The sequence below is a fragment of the Thermobia domestica genome, chromosome 3 (assembly GCF_964235325.1).
Source record: "Thermobia domestica chromosome 3, izTheDome1.hap1.1, whole genome shotgun sequence".
NCBI classification, from domain to species: Eukaryota; Metazoa; Arthropoda; class Insecta; order Zygentoma; family Lepismatidae; genus Thermobia; species Thermobia domestica.
In genome coordinates this window covers 92,663,462-92,681,780 of record NC_137456.1, presented here as the reverse complement: position 1 = coordinate 92,681,780, position 18,319 = coordinate 92,663,462, and the positions used below count along the sequence as shown (strand labels likewise).

The window sequence follows — 18,319 nt, the reverse complement described above, 5'->3', positions numbered from 1 at the left end:
CATTTGCGCCTTTATCGAAATAAAACTGTAAAATGTAGTGCAGTTTAGGAAAAAGTTCATTCACCTTTATGACGCAATACATTACGTCTAATTATAAGAATTCCAACACTTTTTGCACATCCACTAGCTTCAACTGCCAGCTATCACATGATGTTAGGCCGGACCCGATGCGGTTCATATATCATGTAAATTGGGACACTACCGCCATTTCGTACACAAAAGATTCACTACCTTTTTACACTATCTGATACCATTTTACTACGCGCAAATTCATAGCCATAGTAGTTATGGCACGATACTTTGGGGTCATCAGTGATCCATTAAAAGCCTACTGAAAATACAAAAGATAAATGTAAGATTGATAATTGGTCTCCCTAGTCGTGTACATTGATAGATCAAGCTTTGTTAAACTAGGAATTATGACACTTCCTGCAATTTTCATATATCAATGTTTGCTTTATATCAAGAAAAAAATAATATTTACAATGAATTAGGATATTATCATACAAATCAAACTAGAAACAGGAACCGTTTAGGATTATTTAGATGTGAATATAGTAAGACACAAAAAGCTGACATTATATGTCAGTTAAATTTTATAATTTTCTTCCTATATTTTTAAGAGAACTTCCATTTCTGGTCTTTAAAAAGCAAGTACAGAAATTATTCTGTAAATATAGTGTTGACGTGTTTTTCGAATTCAAAATTGATAGTTAAAATATTTTCGTCTGTTATACAGTAATCTTTGTTTATATTATGGCAGGTTATGTATGCAACCCTAGAATTTTTTAACTATTTATTTCTGACGGTTGTAATACATCTGATGTGCTCAGATGTTCCTACAATAAAATGTATTATTATTACTATTATTATTATGGATTATACAAGTTTAAAACCTTCTCAGAAGTGGATCACGTTCCAAAGAAATATTTTTGAAAACTGTCAATTGGTAATTTATAAAGATATCTTTAATCTATATTGAAACATCTTCCAATGGTTTGATGTTAAAGAGTTTCCTACTGTCAATAAATTTCCCAGGAAATAGTCAAAATTCTGTCAATGGTAGGGACATTTTAAAGCAATCTTGTACAGTCAGAAACAATATTAGGTGTAGGTTGGAGATACCAATTCTTATACCCAACATTTTTATTTTATTTTTTTTATTTTTTTATTTTTGAGCTGAGCGAAGCGAAGCTCTTATACTCGGGTTAGCCGTTTGGTTGTCCGCGAACTCCTCCTAGACCGTTTGTCCGATCTCAACCAAACTTAGCACGCTGATAGAGTATGTCGTGCTGAGTGACAACATAGGTCGAAATCAAAAATCCGATGTACCATCGAGGAATAATGACCGAAAAACGCTTCCTCCTAGACCGTTTGGCCGATCTCAACCAAACTTAGCACGCTGATAGAGTATGTCGTGCTGAGTGACAACATAGGTCGAAATCAAAAATCCGATGTACCATCGAGGAATAATGACCGAAAAACGCTTCCTCCTAGACCGTTTGGCCGATCTCAAGAAAACTTAGCACGCTGATAGAGTATGTCGTGCTGAGTGACAACATAGGTCGAAATCAAAAATCCGATGTACCATCGAGGAATAATCACCGAAAAACGCTTGCATAGACTTAACATGGGGAAAAAGTTTTCACGCGATTTTTTGTCAACAATTAAAAATGGCATTTATTATTGCATAATGGCCAGGAATGATTACGTAGTTTAAGCTCGCTCAGCTCATTTCATTGCAATCGGGTACATCCATTGCATTCCTAGTTATTTTTATTTTTTTTATTTTTATTTTATTTTTTTATTTTATTTTATTTATTTATTTATTTTTTTTTTTTTGACTAAAATGATTAAAGGGAAATACTGCTCTTACAATCAGAGTTATAAATTCAGCATGCCTGGCTGAAGAGTTAGTGAGGGAAAAAAAATGAAATAAGCGTTTAGTAAGAATTTATCTACAATCTCATTTAGCAACTTCTATCCCAGATTCAAATCTGCCATTCAGTAGATGAAGCCCGGAACTTTAATGTTTATTAGCTTTTATTCTATTAGTTCATCACTATTGATTTTCTGATCTAGCTTCTTCATACGATTCAAATTCACTCAAATTCATTTGGGCAATCTATTGAGACGTGATTCCTTTCTTGTAAGATTTGATTCCTGCAACAAAATTCTGATTTAGTAGGTCTTGTTCTGCGGCTCTACACAAAAAGACACTATCGAAATACTGTACGCACTTGTATCAATATCGAAACTAATTACAAAATCATCATTTACTTCACTGAACTTTGAGATTAGTAAAATATGGAGCAAGATCACGATTAATTACATATTTACATTTTGCTATCCTCCTTTTAAAAGTTGAGAACATTGCACTATTAGGAAACATCAGCCTGAATATCTAACCATCTCAGGTGCAGTGACTGAGTAGTAGGTATTGAAGTTAGCTTACTAATCGATAACTCAGGATTGTTCTAAACTTTAACACTATTTTTGTAACATTAGGAGACGAACGAACATTAATTCTGAAACGCTCGTAGATGCACTATTTCTTTTTCTGAAATTTTCCTGATTCTTCTAATGAAATATAACAGATTTACTTGACTCTCGACATATTTCCAAGTACTTCCCTGACTTTCTCATTTTAATTTTCATGACTTTTAAGGTTAGTTTGATTCCCGGTGGGAGCTCATGTGGTTCGGATCCCACGTTAATCAGTAGGTCCACGTCTCATATAGCCTCGCTGCTGAACGGGACGTAAAACTCAAAATCAACTCAATCAACTCAAGGTTAGTTTGATCATGTTTTTCAGTACTAATGCTTACAGCTTAACGAAACATTCGAACACGGTGAGCTCCCAATGGGGATCGAACCTAAGTCTACAGACTAATGGGGAAAATCTTGATTGATTGATTGCACTTACGTCCTTTGTCAACAGCGAAGCTATATAGAATAAGCCATATAAATTCGCATTTGAACCACAGTTCTGCGTTCCATCCTCTCCAATCTAGAACATAATATATATCAATACAAACAAAAATTCTAAATCTTGGGCTATAAGCGAGCTCAATTTGACTCACTATATCGAACCACTAAAAGCCAGATTGGATGTGAGATAAACTAAACTGAAAAATTAAGCAATTCAAAAACCACTGGAAATAAACTTCTAGATTACTTACCTAGTTGTTCTGAATCTAATGGACAATCGTCTCTTGGTGTTCCAGCGTTTGCATTCTCTTCTTGCTGCAAGCATTTAAAATAAATAATTAAATAAAAAGCATATTAATCTATCAATAATGAATGAATGAAATTCACAAATATGAAGGAACGTAACTTCCCATTGGGTTTGAAACTTCAAATATAAATTGTTACCATGGTTTAGATCGGAGAGTAATCTTACTAATTGGACAAATTACTTCTAATTAAATTAAATTTTATATACAGATAAAAAGCAAAGGCACTAGCTCCTTTAATAAAATAGGTTTTTAAAGAAAACTACTTTCACTTCAGAAGCTTCTGATCCTGCTCTTATTACCCTATGATCCATAAATTAGAGGAAATGTCCCCTCAAAAATGTATTGTTGATGGCAATTGGTGGGTCCTCAGGGTCAGATACCTGCAGCAAATGTAGCCCAAAATTACTACAAGTCCTAGACTGCATTTTTTTCCACATTTCATTGGTGTATCCTAGAGTCAGGGTTGGCAAAAACCATAGTTTTTATTGAAAACAAAAAACAAAGTTTTTTTGTTTGTTTTTGTTTAAATAATTTGCTCTATGTATTTATATTACATATGGACAGAAATAAGTTTGTTTCACCTTGCTGTTATTATGCAACAACAGGGTTATGCTCGAAGGGATCTTACAAGCTTAAAGCGGGATCCAAACAGCTTCCCGGCTTACATCCGAGAGAAATTGTCCTCCATTTGGACTCGAAACCGGAACTAATTGGCCACAAATGCAATGAGTCTGCCGACTCCCTCACGAAGGACTCCTGATAAAAATACGTTGTACTGATCTTTACTTACTTGTTAATATAATTGTCAAGAGTCATTTCAGAACAAAAAGATAAATGGTTACACAAGCGAAACCATTATACAGAATTACATATAAATCGGGAAACTCCCGCGTTAGCCATTGGGAAAATCCTGTTATTACTGTCAATGCAAAGCAAATCCTGTTATTGCTTTGCATGTAAAATCTAAGGTCAACGTATCATAATCAGTACGCTAAAACTGAGGTATTAAATTCCAAATTTAGTATGTAGATATCATTCAATTAAAACGAAGTCCAATCCAAGCTAATTTTTGAAGCTACGTAAGCAGTCGATAAATTTTGCCAATGTCTATCAATACATTTAGGCAACTTTTGCTCCTTTATAAAACAACAAGCATTCAGGCAAGCGAAAACATACAATTTGGCTTCGTTTCGTATGTTTAGGCTTAACATCTTTATGTAATTCCGAGGTTATAAGGAAGACTTTCGCTTTGAAGTGACATCCAAACCGCTACTTGGTTTACACATGAAAGAAGGGTTGTGGTTCGACCGAGAATTGAACATGGAACACCTTGATTAAAAGGTGAAAAGGAGATAAAACTAATGCAGATGGTTTGATATGTGGAAACGTCCCCATGAAGTTCACACGATTTATAGCATTTTTCGTTCTTTTTTTCTTTTTGGTTTAAACCAGTTGGTTTCTTCGAGGAGAAAAAAAAAAGCTGGTTTAAACCAGCCAACCCTGCCTAGAGTGTATTTTTTTCCACATTTTATTGATGTATATCAATCTCTACGCATGTCTTCATATCTCTGGAGCGGGTCGAAACATCAAATTGCTGTAAACGGCATTACAATCTTCACGTTTTATTGTAAACCATTTGTGTGATTAGATATAAAACTTATTTAAGCACTTTTTCAAATTAAACATTTTGAAGTAAAATTTTCAATCCCTTGTATCTGTGCCGACTTCTTTAACGGGACAAAAGCCCCATCTGACATTGTTTCTATGCAGTGTTGACATACACAGAAAGACATGAGCAATTGAAAGGAAACTTTATATGCAAATAGTAGACATAAAATTAGGGAAAATGCGTGTTTTCTTTCCTGCAGGAAAACGACTTAAGAAGGCAGAAGTGCCTTCCAAACATGTTTTTAGGCGAAAGTGATACTTTTCGTGAATCTTTAGCATTACTGCTAAAAGTGCATGCATGAATTCAACAAAATGTCACACACGTATAGTAGACATAAAATACGCGAACACGTAATCGTTCTTTTCCGTGGAAAACTGGTTTAAAGGACTAAAAGCCCCCTTTGAAATAGTTTTCAATCAGTGCTAAAACAATTGAAATACCGCATAAGGGGAAAAAGCGTAAAGTGAACCGTACTGGGTGACTACAAAATTTCCGTTCAATTTCCTCAAGGTTTTTTTTTTCTTCTTCCTAAATCGTGTTTTAGCGAAAAGGCATAAAGTGAGATCGCGTATAATAAGAGATACTTATAATTAACATTATAAGTAAAATTATAATTAAATATAGAGTACGAATGGCAAACTTAAATATCTATTACATGTAATGCTTTCATATCGCAGAACTAATTTTTATCATGTGCTTTGGTTGGTTGATTCGGAGTATAATATTCCTATTAGACGTGCACTTACAGCTTAACGTGGAATCAAAAACACATGAGCTCTCACTGGGTCTCCCGCGCCGAATTAGCGTTACGCTAACCGTAAAGTACAAGGGAGCTCTGTTATATAGTATGTATAAGATACAAAATGATACGCAGGTAACAAGTAGTTTTCCCTTATACTTTCTTATGTTATGATCCATAATAGTTGTTACGGTACTTCAAAACACACTCATTTTCTCTAAGTTGGTCAGGTTTCAATGAAACCGATAGTGGTCAACATAGGTGTGATTACTATATTACCAAACGAAAACAACTTGCCTGATTATATCGTTTCTGAACAGAGCTGTCTTCAGTCACGAAAGTTTCAGTATACTACTGGTATACTTGTTGGTATAGTAGCTAGCTTGCGAGGTGGGAACGCATTACAATAGTTTGAATTCAGTGTTGGAATTAACGCGGCGATCGGGGGAAATCCCACTCTCATCAAAATTTATCCCCGGCTCGTGTCATAACAATAACATCTCTGCCAGAGATAATTATTTCCCCGTCTCTTGAAGAGCATTATCGCAATATTATTTTGTAAAATTTAAAATTAAATTTCGTTAGCTATCCTCTTTTCTAACTCCTGAGAATTAAGCACTTTTAGCAATGATTGTACTATCAATTGTTGTATTTATGACTTTTGAAGGTTAAAACGTTTTCATTTATATTACTTTGGAATATGACTCATTTATATTGTTTAAGCATTACTTTTCTTACTACAATTTTACTCTGAAAGCTTACTTATTATGTGGATTATTTATATAAATTAGTAACTATTCAGTAAGGAAACACACTAAATTATGATAAATTTGATAAGCATAGAAGAAAAATTCATTAATTCATTCATTTCATAGTCAGAACAACTATCGAATAGGTTGGGAAAACTTCTTTGAACATACAATATGTTGTGTATATATATATACAGGGTGTCCGGAATGTAACTAACTGTTTTTAAAAGTGTATAGTTTTAACATGGTCAGAGATAAAGAAGAAAAAACATGCATTTTAAAGGAGAACTAAAAAAAAATATTTGGTCTTACAAGACATTCGAACTCAGTGTAACTCCACGTGAGATCCATTTGTAACTCTTACAATATCTAGCCTGAACTCAATCTCTCTCCACGTATTTGTAACATCTGAGGTGTTACTGAAGCAGTCGCGTTCCTAATACGGTTCTTCAGTTCATCAAGGTTACGCACCTTTTCACCAAAATACATAAGGTCTTTCACATACTCCCACAGGAAGAAGTTCAGGGGAGTAACATCAGGAGAGCGTGGAGGCCCCTAATTGGCCCATCACGGACTTTTCAACGGCCAGGATATTCAGTATCAAGGTGCTCCCTCACTTGTAGGCTCTAATCTGGCGGGACACCATCCAATTGAAATATCACTTGAGGTTGCAAATGTAACTGGGGAACAGCTAAGTGTTGAAGGATATCTAAGAACACATTTCCTGTTATGGTTTGCTCTACGAAAAAGAAGGGGCCTATAACTGCATTGTGTGTTAAAGCACACCAAACATTCAATTTGTGACTGTCTCTAGAATGTTCTATGTACGCATGCACACTCTCAGATTCCCATATCCTAACAATGTCTGTTAACACCACCAGACAAGTGAAAAGTTGCCTTATCAGAGAAAACATCGTTCAATAGGTAACTATGGTCATAATCAATCCTGTTCAGAACTTCAGTAGCAAATGCTGCTCTCAGTGGCTTATCGTTGGGCTTAATTTCTTGCAACCATTGCGCCTTTATACGCACGCAAACGTAACCGTTTGTATACCACATCGTGCATTGTTGACTTTGGAATTGCCAATTGCCTGCTCGCTGCGCGAATTGACTTGACTACGTTGAGAAACACTCTCCTATCGCTTCCATATTTTCTTCTGACACGCGTATTTACCACCGCTATGTTGTTTCACTACACTCCTTGTTGACAAAAAATGATCCTTTCACGCCTGAATAGTGTTGAGTGATGGGATTCTTGTGGTAAACACGTCGAAAGTTTCGTTGAACTTGAACCGGTGAACTTGAACAACACTTTTTGTCTCTGCAAACCCCCACACGCATTGAGCCTTTTCGACTGCCGACGCCATTTCTGTTTATGGGCGATACTAGCGCCGTCAGCGGTAGTTGTTAAGTATGAAAATTTGCTGAACAAAACTTTTTGAGTTTTCCTTCAATATGAATGCTTTTTTATCCCTTCTGTATCTCTGACCATATTAAAACTATACACTTTTAAAAACTGTGGCCCATTCCAGACACCCTGTGTATATATACAGGGTGTTAATGAACTATACCTACAAACTCTAAGAGGTGATTCCTCACATCAAATTAAGTCAAAAAGTTCCTATGGACCTGTGGGGAAAAAGTCATAGTTTCAGAGCTAGGTCTGTTCAAAGTCACGAAAAAACTAAATTTCAAGAGGCCCTATTCCGAATGCGAGAAATCGTCGAGTGGTGGTCCTTATACTGTAAAGGAAGTCACGCATACACAATTTAAAAATGCATATTTCATTAATGTCCAATGGGTGTGCAGAGTATTCCCTGCAGGGTGAAATTCATAGACATGCTATCAACCGAATTTTGAAGTATGCTTTGACTTTATGATTTTTCCAAACCAGGCAAACGATAAGCCTTGACAGCAGGGAACATGCAATTCTTTGGCGTGATGTCGGAAGTGTTAAGAATCGTCAACAGCACGGTATCTTGTACTCCGAAAAAAAGCATACTGCGATGATTTTTTTTTTTTTTTTTCACTCTTATAAGTGAAGAAAACGTGAAATATACCGTGACGAAATACATCGCATGACACGTTATTTCGAACACAAAAATGCACGGAGCTGCCGGTTCCTAACACTTCCGACTTCCCTCCAAAGCACTGGATGTCGATTGTTGTCAAGGTTTACCTCCTGTCTACTTTGTGCCCTCCTTGAAATAAGGTATATCTGAAAACTCTATTGATAGCATATTTAAGAATTATACCCTGTACAGAATATCCTGCACACCCATTGAAAATTGATGTAATATGCATTTTTGGATTCTGTATGCGTGACTTCCTTTTACGTTGATAAGGACCATCGACCACAGTTACTGGAATTCGAAATAGGATCTGTTGAAATTTAGCCTTTTCGCGATTTTGGACAGCTCTAGGTCTGAAACTATGCACTTTTCCCCACAGGTCCATAGGAACTTTTTGACTTATTTTGATGTGATGAATCACCTCTTACAGTTTGTCGGTATAGTCCATTAACATATATATATAATGTGTGTGTGTGTACACATCCCACCCTCGCATGGAAATTTAATTCGAATACTGATTGGATTCCACCTTAAATCGTCGGTCCAAGTCTCGTTTAGCCAGGGTACTGAGAAGTGACACTAAACTTAAATACTAAAAAAACGATGAACACCAGAGAAGCACAAAATTAAACCATTACAATTAAAAAAAAAACTTTTCTATCAATCATTGGAACGAAATTTAATTTTTTGACAACCTTCTTATATATATAAATTTTTGCCGCAAAGAAACTGAAGATAATCCGAAAATTCCCACACGGGCTCAGGTAAGTTGGAGTATTTCAAGAAAAACCGACTCTTTTCAAGTGGGGACGTCAGCAACAAGAATCCCAGTCAAAGTATCTGTATATATTAAGACATTCCTTTCTCTTTCTAAGTAATGGATTTCATCCGTGAAATTTCTATTTTTTATACTGGGTTATTCGTCATTTGCGCTGTATCATTATTTTCATTATATATGTCCGCAACATTGCGCTATTATTGTGATTACTGGAGAACTTGAAACTCAAGAGTGAAGGACAACAGGCTAGTATATGTTAGAGTGAAGAACTGAATGCCCAAATTAATAATACGGGGACATTTAGGTTAGCGTTTACAAGCCAAATTTAACACAGAAAATTATAAATTCATACAGTTGGTGGACAGGCAGCAAGATAATAAAGAGTCTGAAAGTCATCAGGAGACAATTAATAAGATAATTTTGTATTTTGAATAATAGTTCCGGTGGCGCTCCTGAATTTTACTTGTTTCAAGTGAGGTATCAGCATGCGGCCACAAAATAGTATAGAAAGTACAGATACTATGGCTGATATTTAGTATCTCCTCCAATCTTGCACATATTTCTTTTTTTCTTTTTTTTTTTTTTTTTTTTTTTATAAGATCTCCAGTGTTACTTACTCCACAAAATATAGCTGACCAAGCGAAAAGAGTTAGAAGAACCGCTGGCATCGTTTTCTACCTTTATCACAATTTAGACTAAAGTAAGGCACTGGGTTCTCGAGCCACTAAACGAGTTGAGTTGAGTTGATTTTGAGTTTAACGTCCCGTTCAGCAGCGAGGCTATATGAGACGTGGACCTACTGATTAACGTGGAATCCGAACCACATGAGCTCCCGCCGGGAATAGAACCCGGGTCTCCCACGCCAAAGGCGCGTACGCTAACCGCTTAGCCATGGAGGAGCTCGCCACTAAACGAGTTGGGAGAGATACTAAGTGCCATCCGATACTATTTCCACGAAGAAATGCGAGGAACACTGTTACGTAAAATATAATCGTGCTTTTAATCTGTACAGAAGCAAGTGCTATTCACAGTTACTAAAATTTACGGTAAACTTACAGAATAACCAATTATTAAATAAAGATTTAAATACTAGCCGCCCTTACACTAAGTTGCTTGGGTTCCTTCAGTGTTCTTCCTTAGTAAAGATTGCATTCTTTAGACATTTGTAGTCGTCTTAAGTCTCCCAATGTTAACCTAAATTTTCTACTTCGTGGCCGTATATTATAAATCTGCGCCAAAGGCATGTTCGCTGTATAAGAAATTTCTATGTACCAAGCAAATTTACATCACACCGTCATAAAAGCGTCAAAGGCATATTAAAGAGGATTATTTAAGATATTAATTTCTACTGGTGGAGCATTTCTGCACAAAGTAAAAATTCAATATTTTATATTTATATGTGTAATACTACGTTTAAAATGTATGACTGTATATGAAAGACGGCTGTGTTAACATATCAATTTCCACCGGGAATGTGTTTCTGCACAATACGTATCGGAAACATGTGTTTTTTGTTCACTAGTCACCGGTACTACTGTGGAACCATGATAATGCTCTAATCTGTAAAAGTGCGGCTTGTATGCAATATAAAATTGTTTTACCAGCATCCTCATCTGTATATATACCCTCCGTCGCTGATCTGACTGCTTCCTAAAGACCGGCAAATTTCTAGAACACAGCTCCCCTTTCCAATCTAGCTGTAATAAAGACAGAAAGCAACGTGCCCTGCGGGGCTCTAACCCGCCTTTACTCACTAACGCTCGCTCGGCAATACTATGTGAATTAAATACTAAACTTTGGTACAGAAAGAAATAAATCTTGCTACTAATCTATATGGGAGGATCTGTGTTCTAGAACCTTACCCTAAAGACCCATTACCCCATACTGCTCTTCTGCCGTTAAATAGCAATCATGCTTTTTAGTAAAATCTAGGGACAATGTTTAGCAGAAGGGTCCAGTTATTTTTTCTAAAAAATGTTACAATTTCGGTAGATTCTGTTCACACTAGGTTAGTTTCGGCTAGGTTAGGTTACTTTATGTTGGGTTATATTAACGTACGGGTCCGACATAATTTTCGAAAATATGATCGACTTTCGTTTATCTCTCTTAATATTACTTTAGTTAAGGTTAGTTTAGTTCAGATTAGGTTATGTTAGGTCTAAGCACTTGCTACTTCCATTTTTCCCGTAAATTTTCTATTTTTTACGTACTTCTCGACCCCGTCTGCTAAACATTTACCGAATCTAGCAGATTGGTTAGTGTTTTTGACATAATACTTGTTACGGAATTTGTCCTACCAGTAATTACACTCGAAAAAAGTCACAAGTTTGCACATATATACATCAATCTGTATGCAATTTGGGCAAGCACCAAAGAAATAACAGTGCAGAACATTGGATACCATTTAGTATCTCCCTCAAATCGATTGATCGCTTCGGAACCAGTACTGATTTATAGTGAGCCGTTATAAACGATTACTTCGAACCTAACATAACCTAATCACTAGAAGTGAGCCAGTCACTTCCAAGTCATTTGGGAGAGAAACTAATCTCTCAGAATTTTGTAGGAAATCACTCAGAGCACAAAATGTGAAGTAAATATATATATATAATAAATCTGACGGTGTGTTGTAAATTTGCATGTTTTAAACAAGTATTTATAATAGCCTATTCTGAGACGACATCTACACACTATTACATTAATTCACAAATTGTGCAATTATGTTACATCATCTGCCTTAAGGTACAACTATCTAAGCTTTGTTTTTAACATTAGCCTAGGTACCTTGCTTTGATTCAAAACTTGCTTTTGAAATTTCGACCATACTTTAAATTCTGGGCATGTTTTACAAATACTACCGGCTCGACCACTTCCATACGCCTCCTCGTCGTTGAACCGCGCTGCCATGTCGCATAAACGTTCCTTTTTTGTCACTAGAAAACAGGCAATTCATCAACCATACTTATCAACTTAAACGCTATGACCAAAAACTGCCGAGTTGATTACAAATACCCAGATTTGTTCTTGGGCCTTATGCCGAAACAGTTTACATAAACGCAACACGTAGGCCTAGCAATTATATTTACTGCACTATTTCCGTAGCGTTGCGTTCTGCAAATATTTCGAAGATTGTTATGAAACGAGTCACTAGACTGTCGCATTCTGTATCAATTTCCGTCAATGCAACCCAGGTTGCATTTTGGTTTATAATATGCATACTAATCTTTGTTTGTTTTTTTTTTTCGCATTTTCTGTGCTGCATAATGACCTACAAATTTGGTGGAGAGAGGGTTCATTCCAGTGGCGGCAGGTGGATTGTGGTTTCGGGTGTTGCAGTACGAACTATAAGAGACAGAAGATAGCCATTTCTGTAAGCGATAGCGTCAATAGCCTAGGACTCCAGATCGATAAATTCCTAAATTGGACAGACCATATTAATAGAGTATGCAAGAAAGCTTATGGCTCCCTCCATTCTCTTCAGCGTTTAAAAAACCTTCTTCCGGAATCCATTAAAGCGTCCCTGGTTCAGTCATTAGTAATCTCTCATTTAGATTATTGTGATGCAGCATATGTTGATTTAACCGAAGATCTGGCAAAACGTTTGCAGCGCATTCAGAATGCCTGCGTTCGATTCATATTTAATAAAAAGCGCTTCGACCACATCTCCCATTGTTATCAGAAACTAGGATGGTGCAATCTAAATACCCGCCGCCGCTTTCATTCTCTAACACTTTTATATAAAATAATTAATAGTAAGAAACCTACTTATCTATCCTCTAAATTTAAATTTCTCGGCGATACTCACCCACTAAATACCCGTTCTAAAGGAAATACAACACTCGCCGTTCAAACGCACAAATCTAATTTCTTTTCCAAATCTTTCACACTATTTGTCACCAAAGCTTGGAATAACACCCCTGAAAGCATCAGAAATTCTGGTTCAGTGTTGACTTTTAAACGACGGCTTAAAGAATATCTTTCTAATGTAGGTCTTCAGTAAGAAAGAAAAAAAAATGTTACACACAAAACTATCCCTGGCGTTACCATGCAGTCGTTTTTTTTCTTCTCTCCCTTTCTATTTCTTCTTATTTTCTTTTCTATTCCCTTCTGATACATGTGTATGAATGTATACATTATAGACAATCACTTAAGTAGATGCATCATTTTATCTTTAGATAGTGAATCATAGCAATATATTTTATGTTATATATAATTAAGATTGACGTATTTGTTTCTCCTTGTATAGTTTAACATGTCTTTAGCATGTCTCTTGTTTGTTTTAGTGTTTATTTTATATGTAATAAGTTTCATTTTCATTTTTCATGTTTTATTTTCTGTATTGTTATGTATGTCGGTAACTCTTCAACGTGCCTAACTGTATGTCATTTTTATTCTCGTCGTAAAAAAAAAAAAAAAAAAAAAAAAGAGATCCGACTGTAAAGAAAATGTAAATGGTTGAGTGGAAGAAAAGGTTATGCCTTGACTCCTCCATTTTAAATAATAAATAAATAAATAAATAAATAAGATATAAAGTGGACTCATTGACTAATCAGCATAACTTTAGATGCAAATGCTATGTGACAAGTGAAATTAAATAAAATTCTGTTTTTAAAAAATAAAAAATGCAGAACATTTTATCCGATTAATCACCTTAATTAATTAGTAAGTTCATTCTCCCCTCTTTGATTGGAGCAAATCTGTCTAATACATGCTGGTTGAACTCTGGTATTCTTATTGTCAGGTCTTTTTCGATAGAAAGCTTAACCAATGGTGATAACCTTTCTTGGGACATTCAATTCCTTGAATGTGTCAATTCTTTTTCATGTAGAAAAATATTTTCGTCTTTTGCTGACGCCATAGGTATAGTTAATATTAATTTAAGAAGCTTTATAGATTCATTAAATATTTTTTTCTAGATTATTGCGAACGATTCATTCTAGCAAACTCAGTCCTGACAGTGATCCGAATTCCTCTTCAGCGTTGACTGAAGAGAGTTCTTAACAGAGATTAGTGTTATATAAAATGTCCATTGGACACACTTTATTCACAGTTTATCCGGGAAAATTTAAAATAAATCGAGGAAATGTATCTAGTGCAAACAACATTACTGCCATAAAACATCATATAAATTTAAACTGGATTTTTCTTTCGAACACTCTCATGAATTGTCATCTGCTTGTTTTGTCTAAGCCTTAATTGCAAGTTTTTTCTCAGTTGAAAGCTGGTCAATGTTTTTTGTAAGTTATTTACAGAAGTCACGGTATACAATTCATTCAGAACTTGTAGGTTATTTACAGAATTAAAGCACACACAATAAAATTAAATCTAATAAATAAATACCGAAACAGTGATACAAAGGAGGTACTGGTATATGAATTCCGAATGTCACATATTCATACATCAACACACACACATGTGCGTAAAAGAAAAAGCTGCATTCCAAATCATCCGTCTTGGTTGTTACGTAATGCACGATGAACACAATATACTTCCACATGAGGCGAAACAATACTTATCAATGTCATATGTTCTGGAAAGGAAACCTCGAAACCCGCCAGATGTAGGATCAGCATGTATACCTAACAGAAGGTAGTAGTAGAAAATGGATCAATCTGGAACAACCTAGGCCAACCTAGGCCATAAGAGAACAACTCACAAGCCCCTGGGAAAATGACCACCGTGCACCGTGAGCCCACGGTCTTTTACGACCTCCATTTTAGGGGTGAATCTATTCCCTTTTATGACCACTTTTTAGGGGGTGTATTCGTTCTCTTTTACGAGCACATTTTTAGGGGTGAACTCGTTCCCTTTTATGAGCATATTTTCCAACCCCTATTAGTACATAGCAGAACATTAGACTACGTAACATAACGAACATACAGCAGAGCAGATTGAACTCGTTCCCTTTTATGAACACTTTTTCAGGGGTGAACTCGTTCTCTTTTATGAGCACATTTTAAGGGTGTACTCGTTCTCTTTTATGAGCATATTTTTTCAACCCCTATTTTAACATAGGAGATAACACATAAGATTACGAACACATAGAAGAGAAGATAACACATAACACTACGTAACACACAGCAGAACAGATAACACAAAAGAGTACGTAACATAACAAGGGTGTATTCATTCTCTTTTATGAGCATATTTTTCAACCCTTATTTTAACATAGCAGAAATTACACTGAGACTATGAACATACAGCAGAACAGATAATACATAAGAATACGTAACACACAAGGGTGTATTTATTCCCTTTTATGAGCATATTTTCCAACCCTTATTTTAACATACCAGAAATATAGCGAAGATTAAACATAGTCCATTTTAAAGGGTGTACTCATTCTCTTTTAAGATTACTTTTTCAACCCTTAATTGAACATAGCGCATCAGACAGAGACTACGAAACATAACAGGGGTGAACATAACGAACATGAAACATAACAGGGGTGAACTCGTTCCCTTTTCCAACCCCCTATTTGAACATAGCGCATCAGACAGAGACTACGAAACATAACAGGGGTGAACTCGTTTTCCAACCCCTATTTGAACATGAGACTATCAACACTACGTAACACACAACAACCTCCATTTTAGGGGGTGAATTTATTCCCTTTTATGAGCATATTTTCCAACCCCTATTTCAACATGACAGAGACTACGAAACATGGCGGACATAGCACAGGGGGTGTATTCATTTTCTCCACCCCTAATTGAACATAGCAGAAATTACACTGAGATTATGAACACACAGCAGAGCATAAGAGTACGTAACATAACAAGGGTGTATTCGTTTTCCAACCCCTATTTGAACATAGCATAGAATACATGGAGACTATGAACATACAACAGAGCAGATAACAAACACAACCACCTCCATTTTAGGGGTGTATTCATTCCCTTTTATGAGCATATTTTCCAACCCCTATTTTAACATAGCAGAAATTACACTGAGACTATGAACACACAGCAAACAGATAATACATAGCACAGCTAATAAAAGAACATGGCATATTTTCCAACCCCTATTTTAACATAGCAGAAATTACACTGAGACTATGAATACACAGCAGAGCATAAGAGTACGTAATACACAAGGGTGTATTCATTCTCTTTTATGAGCATATTTTCCAACCCCTATTTCAACATGACAGAGACTACGAAACATGGCGGACATAGCACAGGGGGTGTATTCATTTTCTCCACCCCTAATTGAACATAGCAGAAATTACACTGAGAGTACGTAACACACAAAAACCTCCATTTTAGGGGTGGACTCGTTCTCTTTTATAATTACTTTTCCAACCCTTATTTTACCATAGCAGAAATTACATAAATTTTTTCAACCCCTATTTTAAGACAATGAATACCTATGTAACGTAGCGATTGGATACGGTCTTTCAACCGATTTGGATGGAACTCGACATATGGGGGTTTTCGACCATGCTGAGTACGAATATCATACCTATTTTTACCTGGGTCCTATAGTTTATGTGGCATACGCCCTTTTTATGACAATTTTAACCGATTTGGATGAAACTCGGTATATGAGGGTTTTCGGACATGCTGATTACAAATATCTAGGTCTGATAGTTTATGTGGGATACGCCCTTTGTGTGACACTTAAAAACCCAATAACTCGAAAACGGATCCACATATTGAGATGGTGTTTCCACATTTAGTAATTGGTCATCAGGTACTACAAGTTCCAAAATACTGATCATCAAGGTCAAAGGTCAACATACTTAAAACCTAATAACTCGAAAATGGATCCACATATTGAGATGGTGTTTCCACATTTAGTAATTGGTCATCAGGTACTACAAGTTCCAAAATAGTGGCCATCGAGGTCAAAGGTCAACATACTTAAAACCTAATAACACGAAAACAGCCATATATTGAGGTGCTGTTTCCAAATCTAGTAATTGGTCATCAACTACTACAAGTTCCAAAAATAGTGGTCATCGAGGTCAAAATAATTAAAACCAAATACTAATTCGAAAATGGAGTCAAATATTGAGGTGCAGTTTCCACATTTAGTAATTGGTCATCAGGTACTACAAGTTCCAAAATACTGACCATTGACGTCAAAGGTCAAAACTCGAAAACGGAGCCACATACTCAAATGCTGTTTCCACATTTAGTAATTGGTCATCAACTACTACGAGTTCCAAAATAGTGGTCACTGAGGTCAAAGGTCAAACTCGAAAACGGAGCCATATATTGAGGTGCTGTTTCCAAAATCTAGTAATTGGTCATCAACAACTACAAGTTCCAAAATAATGACCACCGAGAGCTTGTAAACGGAGTAACGGATAAATTTTGTACAAAGCAGAAAAAGTGAAGGAGGAATAAATTTGAGTGGCCTATTGAATTTTGTACCAACGAGAAATGCCATTTTAACTAGCTGAGAATTATATGTCTTCTTGTACTAATTAAATAAACGAAGGAATATTGTACCAATGAGAAATGTCATTTTTTCTAGACCATGTTCTAATATTTAAACAAACGAAGGGGTGAATTTGAGTGACCTATTCAATTTTGCACCAACGAGAAATAATTGCGTATTTTAAATAAACAATCGGATAAATTTAACCGGCTCAGAAGTTCAATACTATTTTGTACTCTTGAGTGAGCTTTCCAATTTTGTAGCAAGAAGGATCATTTTTTTAAAAACTAACTCAGAATTTCATTTCATTTTTGTAATACTCAAATTTGGATGAAGTATTTAGCTTTGTATGAACCAGAAACATTTGATTGGATTATTTCCTTATGTACCAACTGGAAAAAGTGAAGGGTCATTATTCAAATAAACGAAGGAATACCAACTAGAAAAAAAGAAGTGAAGTATGAATAAAATTTAGGTGGACTATTTTCTTTTGTACCAACTGGAAAAGAGAAGAAGAGCTACTTTAACTAGCTCATTATGTACTGTTTAAAGAAACGAAAATTGACTATTTAACAAGTTCATAATTTCTGTAACGAAAGAATAATTTCGATGTTCTACTTTTTATACCAACGAGAAAAAAATGAACTAGCTGAATATTTAAATATACAAAAGAATAAATTTAAGT

At 35.6% G+C, this 18,319-nt stretch overlaps 1 protein-coding gene across 1 annotated transcript in view; it reads right to left on the bottom strand.

Annotated features, from left to right (window-relative positions):
* The window catches only part of Alr (Evr1_Alr domain-containing protein Alr), a 30,152-nt gene extending 17,964 nt beyond the window's left edge, over positions 1-12,188 (bottom strand). The window contains exons 1-2 of the mRNA XM_081751293.1: positions 12,031-12,188; positions 3,183-3,246 (exon numbers count right to left, since the gene is read on the bottom strand). Of these exons, the coding sequence (XP_081607419.1) occupies positions 3,183-3,246; positions 12,031-12,153 (187 nt within the window). The 5' untranslated portion in view covers positions 12,154-12,188. The remainder of the gene's footprint in view (positions 1-3,182; positions 3,247-12,030) is intronic.
* Positions 12,189-18,319: the final 6,131 nt, after the last annotated feature.